The 26,272-nt window shown below is 36.7% G+C and overlaps 2 protein-coding genes across 4 annotated transcripts; one reads left to right on the top strand and one right to left on the bottom strand.

Moving 5' to 3' along the window:
• Positions 1-316: 316 nt before the first annotated feature.
• Positions 317-21,440, bottom strand: LOC132111548 (myotubularin-related protein 9-like). Of its 3 annotated transcripts, XM_059518940.1 has the most exons (11): positions 20,986-21,440; positions 20,274-20,300; positions 19,540-19,648; positions 19,011-19,136; positions 18,159-18,332; positions 17,752-17,969; positions 17,486-17,647; positions 4,116-4,257; positions 3,720-3,940; positions 1,240-1,391; positions 318-1,048 (listed from the first exon to the last, which is right to left on the bottom strand). In XM_059518940.1, exons 1-11 carry the CDS (start codon positions 21,168-21,170, stop codon positions 867-869), a joined length of 1,698 nt encoding a protein of 565 aa, XP_059374923.1. In that variant the 5' UTR covers positions 21,171-21,440; the 3' UTR covers positions 318-866. The 3 variants fall into 3 exon arrangements, with proteins under 3 accessions (XP_059374925.1, XP_059374923.1, XP_059374924.1); XM_059518942.1 differs by lacking the exon at positions 17,486-17,647 and having other exon boundaries at positions 317-1,048; XM_059518941.1 differs by lacking the exon at positions 20,274-20,300 and having other exon boundaries at positions 20,986-21,439.
• A 2,471-nt stretch (positions 21,441-23,911) lies between these two features.
• Positions 23,912-25,519, top strand: LOC132111547 (protein FAM167B-like). The gene is made up of 2 exons (XM_059518939.1): positions 23,912-24,588; positions 25,145-25,519. Exons 1-2 carry the CDS (start codon positions 24,082-24,084, stop codon positions 25,406-25,408), a joined length of 771 nt encoding a protein of 256 aa, XP_059374922.1. The 5' UTR covers positions 23,912-24,081; the 3' UTR covers positions 25,409-25,519.
• Positions 25,520-26,272: the final 753 nt, after the last annotated feature.

The raw sequence follows: 26,272 nt of genomic DNA, 5'->3' as shown, positions 1-26,272 counted from the left end.
ATATGGTCGCAAAATAAATATACATTCTAAAATTGAAACAAAATAAAAATACAAAAACAAATACAACACTCTCCAGTTTATTTCTGACCCTGCTCAGAAACATCAAGTAAGGAATATGTACAGTAATGTTGTATCATCTCCAAGGCATTTATTTCCGGAGTATGTATAACATAAAAGAAGATATTCTGAAGAATGTGGGTAACCAAACCATTGGCTTCTTATTTTTATACTATGGAATTTAATTTAGACCAGAAACTGTTTGGTTACCCACATTTTTCAAAATGTCTGTTTTGTGGGTTACCCTAATTTGAGGGTAAGTAAATAATGACAGCATTTTTTTTTTTTTGAGGGGTGAACCTTTAATGCTTAATCCGGAGATTAACCAATCAGAATCAAGTATTCCAGAGAGCAGTTCATGTTCCAATTGCAAAAGCTGTTTTTAACTTCTCAAGCTTGTTTAAGAATCACCTTCTGGTAGGTCATGAATTTTTTTCACATTCATCCCATTCAACATTCAGCTGTCTGTAACTGTGTGAAAAACATTTACAATAAAACATCATGTCTGATGCTGTCTCGTGAAACCACAGTAAATTCCAAAAAACAAACTAATCAAACACAATACAATAAACACACATTTTCTCTATTTGGGACTGTTTACAATAGCATTTTTCTTGAAGGTCAAGACAGAAGGATGTAATGCCAGTACGTCTGATTATTATTCAATAATGAGAGCTTTCGTAAATTACATTATAACTAAAAGCTCATTAATTGACGTTATATCTGATTGGCGGTGACACTAATTTCATCAGACTGGCCAAGAAAGGCACAGTAATAACAGGCTCTATGATGTCCTTTCTACCATGAGGTCACAAGATAGTCAGTTCATCCATGAGGTTCTCAAATGGGGTCAAAGTGTCACAGTGTGTACTAAGCATGTTATTGGTCCGGTCAGGTCCAGCTTGTTCACGGTGCTCTTTCACAATGCTCCACACCTCTTCTCGAGCTTCCTCCATGTTCTGAGCATACTCAGTCCACCTGAGGAACAGGCCTACCACAAGCCCATACAAAGATAATGAGGACTCTGTGACATTAAGGATGGAAGTATATGTTTTTATCTTTTGCTCAAAATCCATGGAGCTGAATTTACATACCAATAATACAGAGAAATTTCAAAAACTGAATAGAATTTCTAACATTTTTAACTTACAGCAGTTTTATCACATTACAGGGGTAACTCACCTGTCCATAGCTGTAAGGACTGAGGATGTACTGAGGGCCAAATCACCAAATCAGTGGGTTCGTACAGTGGGTTGAGGTACTGCTCCTCAATATTAGGCCTTAATAGGGACTGAAACAAACAGTGTGTGTTCTCCTTCACTCCTGCAGCACATCTAGCCCAGCAAAAATTAAAATAAATACATTTTAAATAAATAAATAAATAATAATAAACAAAAAAATATCTATCTTTCTATTTATCTATCTATCTATCTATCTATCTATCTATCTATCTATCTCTCTCTCTCTCTCTCTCTCTCTCTCTCTCTCTCTCTCTCTCTCTCTCTCTCTCTCTATATATATATATATATATATATATATATATATATATATATATGTACAATGGGTCCAAAGTTGCCAGACCAGGCCCCCTCGAGCCAACACTCCAAGAAGGTGTTAATTGATAAAAAAAAAAAAAAACATTTGTTGTTACAAATAATTAATATTTCCGATAAATTAAGTTCTTTTTAACTTTCTATTAATCAAATAATCCAGAAAACAAACATGTATTGCAGTTACCAAAAAAAAAAGAAAACCATCATGACTGTTTACAACACTGATAATAATACATATCCGATTTAAAAAAAGTTAGGACACTGTACAGATTGTGAATAAAAACAGAATGCAGTGATGTGGAAGTTTCAAATTTCAATATTTTATTCAGAATACAACATAGATGACATATCAAATGTTTAAACTGAGAAAATGTATAATTTTAAGGGAAAAATAAGTTGATTTTAAATTTCATGGCATTAACACATCTCAAAAAAGTTGGGACAAGGCCATGTTTACCACTGTGTGGCATCCCCTCTTCTTTTTATAACAGTCTGCAAATGTCTGGGGACTGAAGAGACAAGTTGCTTAAGTTTAGGAAAAGGAATCTTGTCCCATTCTTGTCTAATACAGGCTTCTAGTTGCTCAACTGTCTTAGGTCTTCTTTGTCGCATCTTCCTCTTTATGATCTGCCAAATGTTTTCTATGGGTGAAAGATCTGGACTGCAGGCTGGCCATTTCAGTACCCGGATCCTTCTTCTACGCAGCCACGATGTTGTAATTGATGCAGTATGTGGTCTGGCATTGTCATGTTGGAAAATGCAAGGTCTTCCCCGAAAGAGACGACGTCTGGATGGGAGCATATGTTGTTCTAGAACTTAGATATACCTTTCAGCGTTGATGGTGCCTTTCCAGATGTGTAAGCTGCCCATGCCACACGCACTCATTAAACCTCATACCATCAGAGATGCAGGCTTCTGAACTGAGCGCTGATAACAACTTGGGTTGTCCTTGTCCTCTTTAGTCCGGATGACATGGCGTCCCAGTTTTCCAAAAAAAACTTCAGATTTTGATTTGTCTGTATTCCACTTTGCCACAGTCCATTTTAAATGAGCCTTGGCCCAGAGAAAATGCCTGCGCTTCTGAATCATGTTTAGATATGGCTTCTTTTTTGACCTATAGAGCTTTAGCCGGCAACAGCGAATGGCACGGTGGATTGTGTTCACCGACAATGTTTTTTTGGAAGTATTCCTGAGCCCATGTTGTGATTTCCATCACAGTAGCATTCCTGTATGTGATGCAGTGCCGTCTAAGGGCCCGAAGATCACGGGCATCGAGTATGGTTTTGCGGCCTTGACCATTACACACAGAGATTGTTCCAGATTCTCTGAATCTTTGGATGATATCATCATCATGTAGATGATGATAACTTCAAACTCTTTGCAATTATTCTCTGAGAAACTACTTTCTGATATTGCTCCACTATTTTTTGCCGCAGCATTGGGGGAATTGGTGATCCTCTGCCCATCTTGACTTCTGAGAGACACTTACACTCTGAAAAGCTCTTTTTATACCCAATCATGTTGCCAATTGACCTAATAAGTTGCAAACTGGTCCTCCAGCTGTACCTTATATGTACATTTAACTTTTCCAGCCTCTTATTGATACCTGTCCCAACTTTTTTGGAATGTGTAGCTCTCATGAAATTGAAAATGAGCCAATATTTGGCATGATAATTTAAAATGTCTCACATTCAACATTTGATATGTTATCTATATTCTATTGTGAATAAAATATACATTTATGAGATTTGTAAATTATTCCATTCCTTTTTTACTCACAATTTGTAAAGTGTCCCAACTTTTTTGGAATCGGGTTTGTATGAAATGCTTCATAAGCACCAAAACAGAATATTAAAATGATTTCTAAAAGACCATGTGACACTGAAGACTGGCGTATCACAGGAATAAATTCGATTTTAAAATATATTAAGCCAGAACGTAGCTATTTTAATTTAAATAATATTGCACAATATAACTGTTTTTCTGTGTTTTTCATAAAATAAATGCAGATTTGGTATGAATAAGAGACTTATTACAAAAAAATTTAAAATTACATTGAACTTTTGAATGGTAGCGTATGAGTGTCATATAGGGGTAATCTGTGCCCACCTCTCCTGCTCGCTGTTACACAGGAAGGTTCCATAGTCAGAAGCGTAAACCTCTTGTGCCAGTCGCAGCAGCAGAGCCTCACTAAATTCCAGTGCCAGGGGAAACTGCCGCCACACCTGCCACACACAGTCAAGCAGCAGAAGGAAGGATGGGCACTCCTGCTTCAGACGGGCATGAGAGTACGCCGAATGAGCACAGCGCTGCTGGAATGGGTGTCCAGCCTGAGAAACAATAAGCACACAGCTCATCAACTTTCTGGCAAACAGATCTGAGACTAATATTAGGTATAGTAGTTTAGTAAGAAAGTTATTTTTGTCATAATGCATCCATAAGCTTTAACGAAATTTACCACACACATACCTGATCACAAATTATGTCACACAAACACACATTCACCTGTATCCATTCCCTCTCCAGCAGGCAGAGGAAGCCAGTGACAGTTCTAGATGCGGGGTCTAGGATAAGCTGAGCCAATGAGCTCATCAGCAGCGTGTTGTCTGTCCCTTCAGAGCCATGCACAAGCACAGAGTGACCGTCCCTGCAAAAAACAGACCACAAATCAGATACATATTAAAGTAATGCATGGTCCTGCAGTAACCACCCTTCCAAAACAGACCATATGCCTGAACAACAAATGCGCGAGCCATGCATAAAACACAGGGTGAAAAAAAAACTGATTAAAGCAACAGATCTGAGAGTAATGCGACAGTACTAATATTTATAAGTATAATTATAAGTAACCTTATAAAATCTTAATAATCCTAAATTTTAGAACTGTTGTGCACTGTGTGTGTCACAACACATAATACATAACACGAACTGATATTTTAGTCACACAAAAGCATTGAACAAAATAATGGGCTCGGTGCACAAGATGGCGCCGGTGAGCTTCAGCGACGCGAGTGTGTGCATACTTATTTCTGGTCCTGTGACGCTCGCATTTACTATTTACGAAAGGAAACTTACATACGAAACTTGGCTAGATGGATATAATTAATGTTTTTCAAATTTAAAAGCAAATAGTGGTATATCAAAGACATGAAGAAACATCCTTCCTACATTTTTGCGTACCTCTGTGTGGAAATTCATCAAGATACAACGCGGAGATTGCTTTATTCTTCTGTTGATTATGCGGATCAGCGTCAGCATCAGGTTAATCAGTCCATAGGGGTTTCTTCATTCAAACACAAACCACTCAAATATGCAATACTTTACATTTTCGGAGAGCTGATTTTGTTCTGACTGTTATCTATAAGATCATAAGGTTTCTGACTGTCAAACGAGACAGACAGATATTTCTGATAGCGTATGTATGTTTTATTAACTTTATTTGATAACAGTTTATAACGGTGTACAATTTAACAATGCTATTATGGTAGGTTTGCATTAATTAAAAGATCACTGTTTGCATTCATGTGTGTTTTTATCAATGTTTGTCTGTTTTATAAAATATCTGCAGCATAAATAATTTTGTCTATAAGCAGCGCATGTATTTTGTTACAAATTCTTCAGATAAAACAAATATTAAAATTAGTCATGTATTAGTTGTATTATTTTACAGCCCGTTTTTTTTTTTTTTCATTTCAAAATGTTTGATGCAAAGTTGACTATGTAAAATAATAAAATATGTTGTGAAAATGATGATGAAACAAACTAATATATGTGCACAATTGAGAAATTAACCAATTAAGATAAATCACAGCCCATGTCTCACAAGGTGAATATTTCATTAAACAAAAAAATAATAATCAATGTAATACAAACATTTTCTAGAAATAAGTAATTTTTACATTTACATAATTGGTAAGGTAAAAATAAATTATGTATCTGTGTGTACACACCATGAGTTCACTTTTCATTTCGTGAACAGTATTCATTCACCAGACTCAAACATACACAGTTTCAAATGCACTGGCTCAGTTAACATTTATAGAATAGTAATAATAGCAGTGTAGATCTTATTTTCATTTGAAGTGACATTATAAATCCTGTAAACATATATAGAAGGTAATATTTGGATTTCTCTGGTTCTCTGCATTGGCATTTAGCACAACCGGAAATATCTACGCACACACTCGCAAGACCGGCAATCCAAGATGGCGGAGATATGCAACTAGCCCATAGGACAGAGAAAAGTACACTACCAAGTAGGGCAGGACGATTATGGCCTAAAAGAAAACCTCGATTAATTGAACATTTTACCTCGATTATGATTAATGAACGATTATTTTGTTTCTGTTTTGTTTTTTTGCCCTCATAGTTCACTGGCAAGGTTTGTACTGTAAATATGATTGACTATTAAAGGTGAGACATTTTTTCCTACACTGTAAAACCTAATGTTGTCTTGACTTAAAAAATCAAGTAATGTTGACTAAACATTACTTAAAATTTAGCATTTTGGCCCTGTCACTTAAAAATATGAGTTAATTTAACTAATTTACCTTCAAAATGCATAAACTTAAGATTTCAAGTGTTGTGAGCTCAAAATCATGAGTAATCCTTTGGAAAAACTCAACTGTCACTCTGTTCTTCCTTTAATGTGATTGGCCATGGAAGGAATTCTGCCTAGCAACAAGAGAACAAAAGCACTGATTGGTGGATTACAAAATTCGTCCTTTTGGTCTGTTTGGTTGCTGAACTACATTTCAAGAGGAAGTTTTTCTTTGTGTACTATGTTCGGTGACTAGAATTATGTAGATATAAAGTTGTGTTGCATGATTTCTAATAGTGAAATATGTTAATTTAAATCCTTGTGGTACGTGATTTTGAGATGGTATGATTATTGAAACGACAACTTAAAGGTCCCATGACATGGATTATTTCCTTTTCTTTAAATGCTTTTTAATGTTTCCTTAGGTGTACTTATATTGTAAGTATGATTTTTACATTTAAAATTTAGAAATAAAAAGCATTTTTATATCCTGATAATAGCCCTCTGGCTTGAATGCTCTGTTTGAAGGGGCGTGTCTGCTGTGAGACTCCGAGTAAATGACAACTGTTGTGATTGGCTGACATCTTTGCATTCGAAATGCGTATTACATGTGGAACCCCTCTCAAATATATATATATATATATATATATATATATATATATATATATATATATATATATATATATATACTACAGCTGTCGAGATTAACTAATCGTGGATTTGTTGATTATAATTATTTTTTCGATCTTTTCCCATCACATGAAAGGCTGCAGTGATGAGCTGAGTAGACAGAGTCTGTTTATCGCGTGAATGCAGTGATCTCGTCATTATTGCAACACATTTTCTCTCACAAAATGCTTTCACCACAACTAACAGCAAACAAATGAATACACCACATGAATACAGTAAGAGCTCCGTTGTGCAGCATAACAGCGTCATTCATTGTAACGGCAGTTTGGGCAAGAGTGCAGATAATATATACTCGCGATGTGTGACTGCTCCGAAAAAAAGGGAGCGTTCTTTGATCGCTCTCTGTAGTTAAATCACAATTTAAATAACAGATTTGTTTCATGCTACTAAGAGAAACAACGTGAATTTAAGTGTTACTCACTGTTTGTGCCTGTGCTGTCGAATCCATATCATAAAATTCTGTTTATAACGCCTGTGCTGACATTGCGACTGAATTATATGTAAATATTTGGGCGGGCAAAGCAGAGAAAGGGGAGGTAACATTTCTCTTTACAACGTCACAAAGAGGAGATTCCAGATCAGACCGTTTGAGCTTCCATTTTCTCAAAGGCAGAGAAAGATAGCAAAATCTCGATTTGCACCGATTCAAATTTTTTGAAACTTGGGGACCACATACATGCTAGGGGAAGTCATATTAATGTTAAAAAACCTCAGAAAGTGAAATTTTCATGTCATAGGACCTTTAAGTATTTGATGACGTGGCCCAATCGTTTTCCTTTGAGAGAAAGAACATGGCAGCTAACGTTACTGCTTAACTCGTTAGACCCATTCACTGAAAACCCTAATAAGTTGACTGTACTAAATTGAATGAGTAAACTTGTTGCCTCAATTTAATTGAGTAATGGAGTCTCCCAAAACTTACATATTTAAGTTTATTTAACTTTACGGTTTTGTAGACTGTACTTAAATCACTCAGTTCACCAAACTTGGTGCTTATTTAATGTACTTAAACGATTATGTTCACTTAACTTGGTATTAATTTAAAGTGTACTTATATATGTTTTTATAGGAACTATTACATGAAAATTACTATATTGCATATTTTAACATGAACCTAATCCACTGGGCAAAGTTACGTCCAGTGGATGTCTTTTTATGTCTTCGCAGACATTGAAAAGACGTCCACTGAGGAGACCGAATGTTTTTATGACGTCTTTTTTTTTAAAATGTTTTTTATGTCTTCTGTACGTCCGATATAGATGTTCACAGATCCTCCTTACAAGGTTCTGTGACTTTATTTCTGTCAGACATCTAGAGAAGCTCTTATTGAGAATTAACCGAGGTTTAAATGTTGATACTTGATTCATTTGTCACCATTGTGGTGGAAAGTGTTTGGTTTAGTTGGGATCTTGGTCCAGTTACTTCTTGTGTTAGTTTGTTCTTGCTGCTGTAACTTGTGTGTTGTTTAACACTGTTATTGTGGCAAAGAGAGTTGAGATCAAATATACACATCTTGCTTATAATGGTGACAAATTATAGTAAAATAAAATGTTAATGTATTGTTGCAACTATGGATTTACTTTTATGGATAGAAACCTTGTAGATAAAATAATGTACTTACTTTTAGAAAACAGATCATGTCGTCACAAACAGACATCAAAATTTTGAATATGCATCACATCAATGGTGACAATCAGAACAAAAAAGGCTGGAAAATAAGGATGAGTTTGTGCTATTTGTCACCGTCATAAAAATATTCTGTCTCCTCAGTGGACATCTTTTCAACGTCTGCAAAGACATAAAAAGACATCGACTGGACGTAACTTTGCCCAGTGGATTAGGTTGATGTTAAAATATGCAATATAGTAATTTCCATGTAATAGTTCCTTTAAAAACAAACAAAAATTTTAAATACATGTGACTTCATGCCACAAGACTGCTAACGTATGAAGGTATAATTAACACTGGATTTATTTAACATGCATTATGTACCATGAGTTGAGGTCAGTCTTAAATGCATTGAGTAAAGTTAATATACAAGACTTGGTATGTCCTTGTGCTTTGGACACAAACTTTCAATAATAAAAAAAGTTATTTGACCCGTGTCATGGTCTTTTATCCATTTAGACTATTTGAATAATATAAAAAATTGTGTATGCTTATAGATGGTGGTGTTGGTGCAGTGGATAAGACGCATGCTTTTGGTGTGAGAGACCTGGGTTCAAATCCACTGTGAGACTCAAATGTCTCCCTGAGCAAGACACTTAACCTCTAGTTGCTCCAGAGGTGTGTGACCTCTGACATATATAGCAATTCTAAGTCGCTTTGGATAAAAGTAAATGTAGATAATAGGCCTTGTGTTCAGTAAACAAAAAATAAATTGTTCTGACATTTTTTAGGTTAACATGACTATTTATGTTGTGACAACTTGTGATATTAAGTTATTTTAAGTTGGGTGGACTTTAGTCCCCGTTTGTTAAGTTTACTCAAAAAAGCGCTTGCGATAAGTTGCCTTATTTTTTTTTAAGTTGACGCAACTTTTTTTTTTTACAGTGCAGTATAGGGTTTACTGTATTTTTCATAAATATTGTGACATTTTGTCAAAAGGTCAAAGATTAAATATGCTGTTATTTGTTTTACTTCAGTGTGCAAAAAGTGTGCGGTCAAAAATAAGAACATCATTTTCAGTTAAATTTACATGTTGAGTTAACGTAAATATATAAGTACACTTTAAATTAATACCAAGTTAAGTGAACATAATCGTTTAAGTACATTAAATAAGCACCAAGCTTGGTGAACTGAGTGATTTAAGTACAGTCTACAAAACCGTCAAGTTAAATAAACTTAAATATGTAAGTTTTGGGAGACTCCATTACTCAATAAATTGAGGCAACGAGTTTACTCATTCAATTTAGTTCAGTCAACTTATTAGGGTTTTCAGTGTATTGAAAGAGCAATCTGACATCATAGCTCACTATCAGCAGTTATTTTATCTATGTTCGTAACATTTCTTACAGATTATTGCTCAGTGTAAGAGATGAATAAAAATCAGATTTAAAATTTTAATTTTATTATATTCAAATTTAAAATACATAATTTTAGTTAGGGTGAAGAAAAGCTTTTGGCTTCTCTTCTGAGGCCACAAGAGAGTGCATTGGGCAAACTATTACTAATGCACGTTTATTCAAAGCATAAGAAAATATAACTGTGTAAAATAATGTTTATAAACCAATTATAATTAAGTAGCTTAAAGTATAAACAAAACAGAACCATGTGTGCATGCATAGTTTAATTCAAAGGGGTGAAAGCCAATAACAGAGTACATTTTTCATTTAAACATGAGATGCAGTAGGATGGGGAAAACCCACCATAAAGTCTCAAGAAATGCTTTGGAAAAAAACTGAACACACCTTAAATTTACATGGCTTTCTAAACATGCGGCTTTATTGTGTGAGACGCGAGTGCAGAGAAACTTAAATATACTTAAAGAATCTAGAAAATGCGTGAAATATGCGTTTTGTGTGAATGGCTTGGTTTCAGTTTTGACGTAAACAAGATCTTCTTCACATTCTCTTTTTTCCGCGATATTTTGATTGAACATCGCAGCAGCGCTGCATCTAGTTGCTTCAACTGTATAGGTTAACAAAAACATTCTAATGCAATGACACTTTTATATTGTAATCGCATCTCGTGCGCCACTAATAAAGACCAAAGTATAATTTGACCATCCGCATCCGCGCACCGTCCGCATTTTAGGGGCCGTTCACATATCGCGTCTTTTGTGCGCTCAAATTCGTTATTTCCAATGTAGGTGCGCGGTATGCGCGCTCATATTGGAAGCGACGCGGACGTGCTCGTTTTTTCCAGGCGCATGCGCACCGTATCGAGTTAAAAACATCACAACTTTTCAGAATGCCGCAAGCGCACCGCGGGTCATGTGACAAGAACCAACCAATCAGCTTCATCCTTTACCGTAACAACTTTGAAAGCTCAGCCAAGATGAAGGAACAGCTGACCATAGCTATATATGGATTGCCATTTTGAAATAAATTTAGTAGCAGAGCTACTGCAAGCGATTTTTAGTGCTGCAAATCCATTTATCCTTTGCTGAAATTTCCGCTTCTTCATGGAGAGAGCAGGTCATGGTTGCTTAGCAACAGCAGACGCCTCTGGAGCGCAACTGCCCGAGCGCTTTGGAAAGAAGGAGACAGCTATGGAAGGCCAAGAGGGTCAAATACACGTGAATTTGAATGCGTCAACAACACGTTAAATACGTGTATTTCATGCGTAAACAACACGTATTTAACGCGTTAAATATGCGTTGTTTACGCGTGAAAAATCTGCTCATATTTAACGTGTATTTCACGTGTTAAATACGAGTTAAATACACGTGAAGTACGCGTTAAAAATCAGTTTGAACGGGTCAATGTCATTGGCTGCAGGGACTTGGGTCAAACCACTTCTGTGAGCTTAGAGGGGTGTACCATTCATAGACAGGCAACCACCATTTAACATGCTATAGATCAGCTTATTCAGCCTTATTATTTTGTCTTTTTTTGTATAGCCTATAGAAAAAATATATTTAAATTGCAGTTTTATGAAATATTTATTTTTTAATAAATATGAATTAAAATTTTGTGGTGATAGTATAAAGTTTATAAAAGTTACAGTATTTTGTAATTAAACAGGACTTTTTGTTTAGCTCTTGACTCGCCGAAGTATACTTTTTAAATACTGTTGCTTTCTGAGTGCCATACACAAAAATACCAACTCATAACTCCACGAATATAGCAAGGAGAGTCAAAAGTTATAGTCTGATTCTACTGAGACGATCCAAGGGGCTGTAGTATTTTATTTTGTCCAGCAGGTGTCTCGGGGTAACACTTTTTGTGTCTTTAGGTTAAGTGCTGTGATGCAGGTGTGGAAAATTTATTGTGATTAACCATGCTGCTTATAAGATGCTGGCTTTCTTACCCTCGGGAGGGAAGGAGATTGGGGCTTGGTCTCTGCTAGTCTTGCTGTTTGGTGGTCAGGCGGACATTCTCACGCTCTCCAGTCCAAGGCTTGATGTTGTGTTTTTGTATCTTTATATTTTTTATGTTCCTTAATGTAGTTATGTCTGTTTTCTGATTAAAATACATATTTGAGCAAATTTGATTATGTTGTATGGACTCTCCATTCATGTTGCTACTCCTTGAGCCAAGGGGTTGTAACACTACATTCTGTCAAATGTTTAATAGAGCTCTCCAACTGATTCATGGGTTTAGGTGAAAGATCGTAATGGATTGTTTTGATTTTGGACTCATTTCAATCTTGATAATCTGCTGTAAATAATGATATGCCATTTTTCACAATCAGAGCATGTTTCATGAAGTTAAAAAGGTAAAACCATGAGAATATTGCAGCATGTGCACATTTGGAGTTTTTTTTTTTATATAATTCGATGACGAATATCTTCAAATCTAAATGACAGATTATTGTATAATTGGGCTCATTTTAATCGAGAGAATTTGACATTTTCCATGAGCTATGCATGTTTCATGAAGTTATGAATGGAAACGTAACCTATGTTTTTTTCTCAATTGAATGGTTTCATGTGTGTGATAATATCGTAAGTAATATATTTAGATCAAGTGAACAAATTATGATGAATTTGAGCTCTTTTTAATCTGGAGAATTTTCTGAAAAAAATGAGGTATGATTTTGCATGATCTATGAATGTTTCATGAAGTTATAAATAAAAGTGCAAAGTGAAACTAAAGTTATTTGTCGTGCTGTGCCCAGTGGCGCAAAAAGTGGGTATGCGCCATATGTGGCGCATGGGGCGCCGCTCCATGAGGGGTGCCAAAGCAATAGTTAATTTTATTTATTTTTTTATAATAAAAAATAAAAATCTATATTTAAAGTTATATATATATAAAATATATATATATATAAATTGTAGAGGACTAACAGGCGCCTGTCCCCTCATAATATTCCATCATAGAATTTAGACATAGAACCTCGCGAGTGGGTGGGGCGCCGTGAGCGCTAAGTAAGCAGCAGTAACGTTAGTGCATTGTCGTTGAAACTCGAAAAAGATAGATAAAACAAAAAAGCTCTCGGGGACTCGCAAGTCAAGGGATGCGACAGCAGCTAAATAAGTGAATGGTGAAAGGCAACAGGTAGGATTTAAAATGTGACGTCTATGCTCGGAGAATATGTAAAATTTGAATATGAGCTGTCATTTATTCCGTCATCACCCGGATGCTGATGGCGCGCGCACAGATGAGACCTAAACAGCACACGTTGATATCTGTGTTTAAACTAAACTAATTTAAGCTTTATCAGTTTAAACATTTAAGAGGGACGCGCTGCTGAAGATCCCTCGCCGCTGTGGTGAATCCGCGGTGCCATCGAGCAGGCGAGGGAGTGTGCCGCCATGGACGCTCGAGGCGGTGGGCTGGAGTGAGTTGCCGGGGACGTGTTGTGGAGGGGCGGCTGCCGTCCGTGAGGGAGCGGAGGAGTCGGCGCCGTTCGCCAGGGGTCGGAGCCTGCTGCCTCCGTAAAGGAATCCGGAGGAGCAGGGAACGGGGGACTCCTGCAGGCTGCCCAAAACCGGAGGAGCCGTCGCCGTCCACCGTGCGGCGGAGGAGTGTCGTGCCGTCCGCCGAGGGCCGTCCAGTGCCACCGCCAGGCACCGCAGAGGAGATCACCCAGCTGGTGGAGGGCCAAGCAGCAGTGCGTCTGGGAACCGGAATTTTTTTTTTATTTTTTCTCCTCTCTCCCCTCTCTCGTCTCTGTCGCTCCTCCTTCCTTCTCCTTTTCTCTCGCCTCGTCTGTCCTACCCCCAGGTTCCCGCAGGTCCCCGTGAGCGGCCCCCCCCGCAGAACATTGTCTACATGTTCATGAATATGTTAATTATTTCCTGTGCTGTGTTTTTGTTTTAATATGTTTTTGTTTGTAATAATTAAAATGTTTAATAAAAAGAATATCTAAAAAAAATATTTTAAAAAAATATAAAAAGCTTTTGTAACTTTAATAAAGAACAATCTTTAATTTATAGTGAAATATGCGATGCTGTTTTACATTTGATTACTTTCAATTACTTTTTCAATTTCTGTACCTAAAAACTAATACTAGACCTCTTTATTCTATTATATTTATATTATTATATTTATACTATTATACTATTATTATACTATTATATTTTTTAAATTATAGTTTCTCCATAAACATAGCACATACCGAACTGTACTGAAATGTGACTCTTGAACCGTGTAACAAACCGAACTGTGAAAATTTGAACTGTGCCACCCTAATAATAATAATAATAATATATAAATTAATATATATACATATATTAATTGCCAAAATGTTTTGCTGCATACCCCTCTAACACTGGATAGTTGCGCCCCTGGCTGTGCCTGTTGGGTTTTATGTGTTATAGCAATATGAGCAATATATTTGGATCTCATCCATGGATTACAGTATCTCTGGGCTCATTTTAATTGGGATAATTTTCTGAAAATAATGATCTATGCATGATTCCTGAAGCTATGAATGAAAAGGAAACGTGAAGTATCGAGCTGTTTTTCTTTGCAGCCTCAGTGTGCCAGTCTGCTTTCATGTGTCACAGCTCTATGAACGAAATCTTTCGATCTGATCAAAGGATCTATGCTTGTTTGGTGAAGTTAAGAGGTAAAGCGGCACGGGACTGAAACCTCTGATTTTTTTTTGCTAAGATACATTAGCTAATTTTTTTCTATGTGTTATAGCTTTATGAAATATATATTTAGATCTAAATTATGTTTTATGGTGAGTTTCGACAGTTTTTAATCTGCAAATAGTGACGTGTCTTTTTTATGATATAGCCTATGCTTTTTTCATGAAGTTATGAGTGAAAAGCCTACATGACAGCTACCATAGATTTTTGGCTAAACTACATGTGCAGTTTTATGTGTGTTATACATTTATGAGGAAAATCTTTAGATATAAATGACAGATTTGACAGATAGTTTTGGGCTCTTTTAATCAGGACAATCTACACTTAATGATGGTGCATAATTTTACACCGAAATCTTGTTTTATGAAGTCACAAGTAAAACGGTGACATCAATAGGCCTATTATTATTATTATATCGGTCTGGGGTTGACTTCTTGTACAAAACTCGCTCCAGTTTATTCAAAGCCTCAAACTATTTCTCAATGGTGTGACTAAAAAAACTCTGAGGTCGACCATTCAAGGGGAAAAAAGTCTCTGCGACTCTGAATCCTGCATTTTAGCCTGAGCCCGACGGCCACCGACCTTTTTTACCCCCTCGAGCCGGGCTTCGATTGTTCAGATGTGGGCCGGGTCTCCAGTCTGTTTATACTTCTTCTTACTTTTATAATTTAGACATTCATCAATTAGCGATGAAAACAACACAAGACCGTGATGCCACGACTGTAAAGGCTTAAGAAGAAGATATATATTTATATATATATATATATATATATATATATGTTTACACTGAGTTTCGGTTCATTTTTGTACTCCTATTAAAGACAACACGGCAGAACGAGCAACTGTTTCGTTGATATTGTGTGTGTAGTTACGAATAATGTATTACTCTTACATTTATGTTTAAATTATGGCATATCCACGGAAAAAAATGCAAGTGATCATGCTGCCGTCTCCCTGTCCTGAAGCATCTCCGCACAAACTATTGGATATAGCTTACATTTATCTGGGTCTAACGTTTAAACATTGTCATATGCTTCAACTGTTTTATATCTATAGATTTTATGCGATGATTTGAGAAGGCTAAATTGATCAAACATAGGCTCACTGTCTGCCGCTGGCAGCTTGGTCGTTACTTAAAAAAACCTAAAACTTATATTTAACAAACAAAAAATGCTCCAAACGCTTTTCTAAATTAACTTAATAAAAAAAAATGAAACAAAATATAATCACTTTGCTATTACATACAAAACTGAACTATTTTAATAGCTGATCCAATAAGTATAAGCTGTTTAGGGACTGTTCACCTGTTAAAATCAGACAGGTTTGTCTGATTTGTCCCAATTTTCAGATACAGTGGAAGATCTGATAAAAATCAGTGTAGAGGGCCAAGTTTGGAAGATTTTGATGCTAGAGAGAGTGTGGCCAGCTGGATAAGCCAAGGCCAAAGATCAAGAAGCATTAACATTTGTGTGGGGGAAATAGTTACAATGGAGGTAAGCAATCAATTCAGGTTTAAGATACAAACCATTAAAATCAATATCTGTCTTTAGAAAACAATCATTTTATTAATCAACAGCTTTTATTGTGCTTACATTTACAGCTATCGCCAGCAGGTGGCACTTATTGAAACCTCTTTTTGTTCAGCAATTCTGCACTTTTTGTTCAGCGATTATGCACTCATCAGACAATCAGTAATTAGGTACCAGGCGATGTTATAAGACATAAGGGGGGGGGACGCCCCCAACCCCCCCCCCATCGCATCAATATTACTAATCATATTTTTCAAACTGCTGATTTAAAATCAAGAAAAAATAGATATCATTTGAAAGCTTAGAGTCTGAGCATTACAATGCATTTAGCATGTTGATCCACTCCAAAATAGTGCCAAGTTATTTGCTGAGAAAAAAAATTATAATAATTTTGCCATGTACTCTAATATTTTAAATAATATTTAACGCGTTAAATACGTGTTGTTTACGCGTGAAATACACGTATTTAACGTGTTGTTGACGTGTTAAAATTGACGTGTATTTGACCCTCTCGGCCTTCCATAGAAAGCGGCGCGCCTAACGTTTTCCACGCGTTTTTAGGCGCGATATGTGAACAGTCCCTTATGTATTTATCGTCATCAAGAGGGCTCGCGGACAGCCGCGCATCCGTCCACGCGGTCTCAAAAAGTGCTTGCACGTTGACGGGGTGCGCGGCTGTCAACAGCGCATGCAAGAGGTGAATGATGACAGAAGTGGTACTGCTCGTCCGCCTTCTGAAAGCTGTGCGGATGAGGCTGTGTGAGACAGAACAGAACGCGGAATGTGAAGTATACCCGGGACGGGCCTTAAAGCTGCCTCCTTAACTGACACCTACAATTCGAATGCAACATTTTTGCATTCAAATGTGGAATTTTATTATTATTTATTTTTTGACAGCCCTAGCGCTAACATGGTAGCTCGATATAATAATACACATCCGATCATCTAATCGCTTGGATTTCCAAACCATAAAAAAAAAATACAACTGACAAAGTTTAGTGAAGACGCAAGACCATCAGCTGACGTTCCCCTCTGTGTTTTGCTTTTATGCCACTGACTTGATGGGGCAGAGTCATGTGACTACACATGCGGTAGTATGCTTTTAAGGGGGAAGAACAGGATTAAAAAACAGAAATAACCGACATGGGAAAATTACGTTGGTTAGAGGTTCTGAATTTCGGTTTCGATTACTTTTCGATTAATCTTCTAGCCCTACTACCACGAGTTTCCCTTTCATTTTTCATTAGAAAAATCTGTCAGCTGTGTCCTTGCCTTATTCTGGAACACTATGGAAAGCCTACCTACACTAATTTAATAAAACTGCATTTTTATAAATGCACCACAGATGGCGACAGAGAGCACATCATTGTGTAGTGTACCTTTAAAAGCCTTAAGTAAAACATCTTCCCACCTCTCCACACACTCTACCACCAGGCCTGCAGTGGACAGCGCACTGTGAACATGAGAAAGCCATTTGGAGTTCTCCAATTTACTGAGCCAGCGGTCCACACTGTGAGACGGATCACTGCATGCTTCCACCAGTTTAATAAGACTCTCCTGCACCACTTTACCCCTGTAAACAAGCATGATTACACGCAAAATCAAAGCCAAAATGGCTTCCAAAGTCTGATCTGTCATGTTTTCAGACCATTAAAAATTACTACTGTTCCCTCTCACCTTTCATGGTGTCTATGGATTCTTTTCCAGTCGCTATAACAGGATTTAGACTCAAAACCTCCTCCTGTCATACGGGCCTGCTGGGCTTGCTGGGCAGAACGCAGATCGATGATGTAACCCAGCTTTGACCCATCAATCACAGCCTGGAGAAGGAGCTCATCCTCCTTACAACTCTTCTTATTGGCTCCCGTCAAAGGCTGGCTACTTCGCATAATCACCTAGTCAATTTTTAATTTGGAAATTTTGATGTATTGTATATTATGCATTTTTCACTTTGACAAGAAACATATTATTTAATGCTGAAAGCAGTGTTACACCTTTGTACTGTTTTAATATTGCAATGTTCTTATACAACAATATACAAGGACACTTATATTTGAGATTTGAGAGAAACATCCTACACTCACCATTCCATTCCTATGGTGACAGTAGGAGAGCACAGGAAATCTGCCGCCCTGTCTGAACCTGGCTGAGCGGATCAGCTTGTCATCATCCACCTCACGCGGCACAATGACCGCAGATGGATACGATAGACATACAGAGTAATCTGAGTTTACTGTACTGACTCTCCACCTGTCCCACTGCTCACAAACACATGCACATATTATGAACACACATGTATACAGTTATACATAAGTTATAAACATATATTACTATTAATTAGCAAAAAATCATCAAAAAATTAATACATAAATTAAATCTAAACAGTAAAATTTAAAAACTAATAAAAATAACATAAAGCACATAATAAAATATAAGAAAATGCATATAAATATAAAATTATAAACAACTTTACATATAAAAGACACTATAAAACTGGGGAAAAAAGAGTGACAAAAACACTGTAATATGATACAAGTACAGTACATAAGGGGATAGAAATAAACATCTACAGCTATGAAAAAAAAGAAAAAAGGCCACAGCTGCTAGATGACAATGGGTGGTAATGAATGCTACGGAGACAAACAAGGCATAGAAAAGAAGTCTAGCTACAGAGAAAGAATACACACTGCTTTATTTCCTGTGATTTTAACAGTCAGCATTAGTTTCCTGTGGCAAACAAAGTGCTTCCTGCTTGTCTTCCTTTCAGGAAATTAAACAATAGCTTATATATTAAGTAAAATTTGACCTTAGAGTAATCATTTATTTGTGTTTGTCCATGTCTGTGGTTCTCAAAGCAAGATAAACACAGAGTGACAGTAACTGAAGAAAAGGAAAGTAAAAGAAAGAAAAATACATTTAAAGCGTGTTTAGCTCACCAGCCTTTCTGTTTGTTTGTAATATTGCTCCATTGAGGACAGGCCCCATGGGCTGCTCAGAGTAAGGTGTGAGGGTCTGTAGAAGAAGGGATACATCTCTGTCACGCTTTCCAGAGATGAAAGAGCCTACAGAGACATGAGATGATATCAGTCCACTCTCACCCACAGCCATAACAAGAAAGGTAGACATTTAATATTGGTGCATTCCTAATTGTATTGTATTATTGTATAGTATTGTTCACAAGTTGAATCAAAAGATCAATCACACACCTCTCTTAAACAAACTGCTTGATGGGGGGGGGGGTTGTTTAAATTATATTTTAAAATATATTCAAATAGTTAACAGTTATTTCAAATTGTAATAATATTTCACAATGTTAATGTTTTGCTGTATTTTTATCAAATAAATTCAGCCTTGGTGATCACAAGAGACTTCTTTCAAAACTTTTGAATAGGAGTCTAATCCTAAATATGAGCAATATTACTAATCCTATTAACAAGAATGGCTAGTGATAACTATATTTAGTACCTCTATAGAGCTGGCTATGTTTAGACATTCCTCCATTCCAGGAATTTCCAACTGAAGAACCAGCAGGTCCTTACATTTAATGGTGATAGTCCCAGAGGATCCCACAGCCCTGTATCAGACACACATACAAACACCCCCACCCATGTTTAAGTACATTGCTCCATGTTTTCTCACACTCTCAAATTCCATACAGCAATCTCCATTGGGGCCTCAGAAGAGACGGAAGCAGGAAGCAAAAACAAGCCATGAGCGTAAGGCTAGCAGAAACAGTGAGATCAATTAGGTATGACTGAGCTCTAAATACATTTTTAATATTGTGTATATCTCCATATATCTCCATATTTGGACATTATATTACAGAACAAAATATTTATAAATAGCACTACATGTGCATAAATACTGCGGCTTTGCATGTAATCAAAACACAGAAAGCATGTCAGAGAGATATATGTTGTGTAATAAAATATTCATTGCAAAGCACAAAGATCTTTCAAAATACACTTTTGTCTGTTTTATTCTCAGCCTTAAGCTACGAATATATTGCCAAGCAGCTCATTTTAGAAGATGCCTTCTTATTCGGGCATAAAATGCTGCCCACCATCACTTCTCTCTTCATTTTTTAACTTTACAGAATAAATTAGGTAGCAGATCCCAGATCAGAATAAAATGACAGCTTCAATGAGCAATAATAGTCAGTCCACAAATCAAACATTGGGCCAGCTTTAGAAGTGTACCTGGGGTATCCGAAAAGAATCTCGACACTGACACAGAGGAAAAGTGATTGGAGAAATTAGAAAGAGAGAATTAGTTTATTATTACAGAATCAGGTCACTTCAGGTATCAAAAACACACACAATTGTCTCTAACCTTACTTGGTAATTATGACCCAAATGAGATTCAAAAAGTAGACGCATGGAGGAATGCATTTAAAAAGGGCTTGTAAATTAATAAAATGTCGAACATGTTTCAGCATTGATCAACAATATACACATCAATTAAAAAAATATATGACTGATATGGTCAAATCTAAATTAACTGTCAAATATATTATTTAACACCACTGAATCAACTTAAATACATTTGGTTACACAAACAAAACTATTTTAATTTTAATTTAAAACTAATGTAATTTTTTAGCTCAGGTACAAATAGCTCTGTAGAGCAACAACTGCAAGTCAAAACTATTTAAAATGTGATTTAAGCTGGTTTCAGTTGGTATAAGATTGGCTCCTCTGATGACCTGCATGAGCTTCTGGTTGACCAGCTTAAACCAGCTAGCTTGGCCATGCTGGAAGACCATCTTAAACCAGATAAAACCAACAAACCATCTTAGGCTGGTTTCTGACGTTTTTCCTAGCAGGGTATAATAACGTTCTCCTATTACAGCACACACACACACATGCACTGGTCAAACCTGACCTCCAGCTGATGAGAACAGCTCTCTACCTTTTCTCAATGGCATCGATGTTCTTGAGGAGAATGAGGAGTTGCCAGGAAGCTTCATCCTTTCCGTCTGAGAACAGAAGGTGGTGGCTGGTAACGCACAGGGTTCCTCTGAGCGCTGGATGGAAAGGTCTTCTCAGGGTAACATCTTCAACATTAGCGGTCTTGATGTGCTCTGACAACTCCATTTCACAACGACAACAACCACCATCTGCTACTTCTCTAGCTGAGTTTAGAGAGCTAGTGGACGATTCACTCGAGTCTCTGTCTTCCGCTGATGTTATAAGTAGGCTAATCTCTCTACAAAACTGTCCCACACCTTGATGTTAATTTAGGCTGTTATAAAACTCACCGGCAGCGGGCAAATAAATAAAAAACGCCGATAAGCGACTCTGCGCGAGGCACTAGACGTCTGCTCGCGCGACTCTAGCATTTTTTTGGCTTCTCTATACTTTCGTTTCCGTTCACACTCTTGAAGTGCCAGCCCTCTTCTCTCTTTTTTTTTTATGATTTTTTTTGTTTGCTTATTGTTGTGCCTGTTTTTTTATCCTTTCGTTATCGCTTTTCCTGACATTTCAGAGTATTAGAATTACAAAAATATAGGCCAGAAGGTGGGATAGAATATATATATATATATATATATATATATATATATATATATATATATATATATATATATATATATATATATATATGAAGAAGAATAAATTATATATATGTATAATTATATGTAGAAGAAGTAATAGATTGTACAGTCATGGCTAAAACCTTTGGCAGTGACATCAAGTTTGTGTTTTGCAAAGTTTGCTGCTTCAGTATTTGTAGATAATTTTAAGTTTAAGTTTTAAAGTTTTAAATTGGCAATTGTATTGGCAACAAATATATATAATGAGTCAATATTTACAGTGTTGACCCTTATTCTTCATAACCTCTGCAGTTTGCGCTGGTATGCTGGATAGCTTCTGGGCCAAATCTTGACTGATGACGACCCATTCTTGCCTTATTAGTTTTCAGAGTTGATACAATGATATGCCTGGCCATGAATCCAAAATGTCTATGTAATGATCTTCAAGACACTTGCTTTCTGATAAGGTGCTAGAACAATGCTGGAAAATGCACAAATCATCAGCAAATTGTCACTCATGCAGGACGTTTTGATACCATTCTTTATTCCTGGCAGTGTTTTTAGGCAGAAATATGAGAGATCCCACTCCCTTGGTTGAAAAGCAACCCCACACATGGATGGTCTCAGGAAGCTTCACTGTTGGCACAACACAGGACTCATGGTAGCATTCACCTTTTCTTCTCAAACAGTCAGAAGGGAACTTCATCAGAGAAAATAACTTTGCACAAGTCTTCTGCTGTCCATTCCTACTTCCTGCAGAATTTCAGTCTGTCCTTGATGTTTTTCTTGGAGAAAAGTAGCTTCTTTGCTGCCCTTCTTGACACCAGGCCGTTGTCCAAAAGTCTTGGCCTCACTCTGCATGCAGATGCTCTCACACCAACCTGCTTTCATTGTTTAGCAAGCTCTGCACTGCTGGAGACACGATTCTGTATAGCTGACTCCTCAGGAGGAGACAGTCCTGGTGCTTGCTGGACACTCTGGGACGTCCTGAAGGCTTCTTCACTGCAGTCGAACCAGTAAATGGTTCTTTCAGGTGCAATATTCTTCGTAGCAATTTCCTTGCATGTGAAGCCATTTTGAGGCAAAGCGGTGATGGCTGCACCTGTTTCTTTGGAGGTAACCTTTGTTAATAAGAACACAATTATTGGAAGCACTTCTTCCCTCCTTTTATAGCAATCTGTCTGCTCTTACACTCTATTTACTATGATAGTGATTCATTCACACTTTCACATGTGCTGCTGATATGATTAGTCAATTAATGTTAGGTGGTCATTTTGTGTCAGAAAAAAAAAAAAATTTAAATTAGTTTTTTTTGTGAAAAGTTTCCATGAAGCTTTTAGCAATAATTTAAAATGCATCTGATCACTCTACACAATAATCTACAGCATATACTTTAGATATTTGTTTTACATTAAATGCCCAGTGTGAGTTTTTCAATGCCACAGACCCTCAAATATAAAAATTATCTTGTGAGGGACCTCCTACAGGCATCATTTTCATGTAAACATCAATTTATTCTGTAAAAATATAATATCTGGAATACATTTATTTTTTTATATTCAGTAGATTAAAATATTTTTCTATCAATAAACTTTATGATGATGAGGATGATGATGATTTTCTTTTCTTTCTTTCTTCTTATTTATTTATTTTAATTTTTGCCAGGTTTAACCTGTTTTACTTAAAATAAAATAATACATATTTGTTTTACATAATGTAAATCTTAAAAAGTTTTGTTAAAAAAAAGACCCTCAAATATAGGCTTGACATCCTTGCGAGGGACAGATCCATTTGAAAAATCTAACCACATGAAAAAAACTAATATCTAGAAAGGTTTTAGGCTACTTTCTGTTAAGTTTGTCTTTTATGCTTTTTATCTTTCAATAGAATAAGTCTTTGATTATCAAACTTTATTAAGATTATGATAAAAATAATATTTTAAATATAATTTGTGTAATTATTTTAAAAACCTTCGTAATTATTCGATATAAGTAATATTTTAAATATAATTTGTGTAGGCTAATTATTTTTTAAAAATTCGTAATTATTCGATATAAATAATATTTTAAATACAATTTGTGTAATTATTTTAAAAACCTACGTAATTATTCTAGTTGAACTCCCATTCATTTCTTACTGGTTCTAATGTTTGGTTTTAATTGCTTGCTAAAAGGATTCTCACTGCAAATCCTCAACATCTGCAGCAGATGGAGACGTTCTGTCACAAAACAGTTCACAAAGATTTACTGTGAAAACGCGCTCAGCTAGAAAAGCAGTGTGAGCGAATTTTGGACCACTAGGTAGCCGACATGAATTAAATGTTTTCTTTGTTATTCCTTAGTTGGCTTTGTGAAAACAAATAGTCGGATAAAAACTGTCTGCCCTGAACTCATTTAGTATGTGTGGTTTACAGTTCATGTGAGGTATTGGTTTAAGGGTGTTAAGTGACCCTGTACCACCTGAATAAGTACCACATGAACACGAAATGTCGAGTTTGGCCGCAACATGCAATATCAGATTATCTAAAGTTCTCTGATACTCTTGTCATTAGGCTGCCGCCGAACATGGGCGGTCACTTTTCTGTCTATATAAACATTAGCCCCGCACAGCTCTTGAGAAGAATCCCTCGCGCACATGATCAGTCAGTCTCGCCTCTCTGGAATGAAAGCAGCTCAGTGATGGAGTTCAGAGAGCTGGGAGCAGACGACAGTTCTGAGGGCGACATGGAGGATCTGGACAGCGTAAAAGCCCTGACAGAGAAACTCAAACTCCAAACGCGCAGACCGTCGTACCTAGAATGGAAGGAGCGACTGCAGGCTCGCCCGTGGACTGATGCCACACACGGTTCAAATGTCAGCAGCCCAGGATCTGTAGAGAAGGACACTCAGCTATCCGACGTCTGGAAAGATAGGATGCCTTATAAGAATATATGCGGCTTTGATACTATAGACGACGCGTTAGAATGGCTCAGAAAAGAACTGGTATAGTGTATTCATAAGCTTTATATATTTTATCTATCTATCTATCTATCTATCTATCTATCTATCTATCTATCTATCTATCTATCTATCTATCTATCTATCTATCTATCTATCTATCTATCTATCTATCTATCTATCTATCTATCTATCTATCTATCTATCTATCTATCTATCTGACAGTACACAACTCCATCAGTGGTTTTGGGATTTTTATATTTCTACTGTCTTTGGGTCATTCAGGACAAAAATATATAAGATACACCACTGTTAAAATGTTAAGGGTGAGTTAGACTGTTGTAAAGTGAGCTACATGTCATCTTCGGCATAGTACAACACAGGTTGCATGACTCTAGTCTCTTGGCATATCGCACTTAAATGCCACACAGGTGCAGAAACTTGAGTGGGTGTTTGGCAGAAAGGTGTGCTCATTGCTCTGTATTTGTGACTGCTCTTCTCAATATATCCATCTTATAATTACTGCCGGTTATCAAAGACTTGGTGTGACTTGAGACTTGAGCTATAAAACCATTCTCCTCTCTTTCTCATTTCTCCTCAGAGGGAGATGCAGATGCAGGATAACCGTCTTGCACGACAGTTGATTCGCTTACGGGTGGAGATCCACAGGCTGAAGGTGGAGCAGGTGTGTCACCGTCACAAAGAGATGCTGGATGATGCCACATATGAGCTGGAGGAGTGCGAGGAGGACTCAGACCTGCTGTGTGACATCCCCATGAAAGCTGCCTTCACTCTGTCCACCACTCTCAAACATATAGGTCTCACAAGGATGAACCTCAACTCCAGACGATTCTCGCTCTGTTGAGAGGCACGGCGATAAGAGATACCCCTAAAGAACATGTCTTTTACTTTTGCAGACACTGGAAACCAAAGTTTTGGTTGGTTCATTTCAGTGTTAAAATTGGACCATGGAAAATTGGACCATTGACTTGACCACAGGTGGTCATATCTGAAAATGCAGTAACTAGCACTATACCACTTGTGACCACAGGACTGAGAAAGTCTCCAGAGCTGGAAAAAAGTTTTATTTACATTTGAAAATAGCTGAACTGATCTAAAAAATCAAGAGGAACCTGCTTCTGTGTCAAAAGGCATACGATTGGCACGTGAGATGAGTGCTCCTGACAGCAGCCTTACAGGAAGTGTGAGTTTGTGTTCAGGCATTTTGTCACCTTTTGTCTCTTAAAACCTAAAATAACCCCCACTCTTCATCTCAGAGCTGCAACAACTGTTAATCTCAGTCTTCTGTTCAATCAACTGTAGGTGGTTGGTCTTTAATAAGTTGAGAGTACATTTTTGAGAGTCTTGTGCTTGGGAAATGTTCATTTACACAGTCAGTTTTTATAGTGTCCTTTGTACGTCCACTGAACCCACTTAAGTTTAGAAGCACTGGAAACGTAACACTGCGTTTTGTGCATGGATACTGTAAGTGCTTATGTCTAAAGCTCTGTGATAAAATTTAATTATATCACAAAGGACCTTTATATTTTGACAAATTACATTCGAATGAATGTGTGTTAACAATTTTTTAATAGATTTTATATTTATGAAGTGAATACTTTTGTTCGGCAAGAATGCATTGAATTGATCAAAAGTGAAAGAAAAGATTTTTGCTTTTTCCATTTACAAAAAATTAAGCATCTTGAGTCATTAAAGACTGGAGCAATGG

Source organism: Carassius carassius, chromosome 31 (genome assembly GCF_963082965.1).
Source record: "Carassius carassius chromosome 31, fCarCar2.1, whole genome shotgun sequence".
Classification (NCBI taxonomy): Eukaryota; Metazoa; Chordata; class Actinopteri; order Cypriniformes; family Cyprinidae; genus Carassius; species Carassius carassius.
Note: the sequence above shows the minus strand (reverse complement) of the source record. Positions and strands in the feature narration are given on the sequence as shown.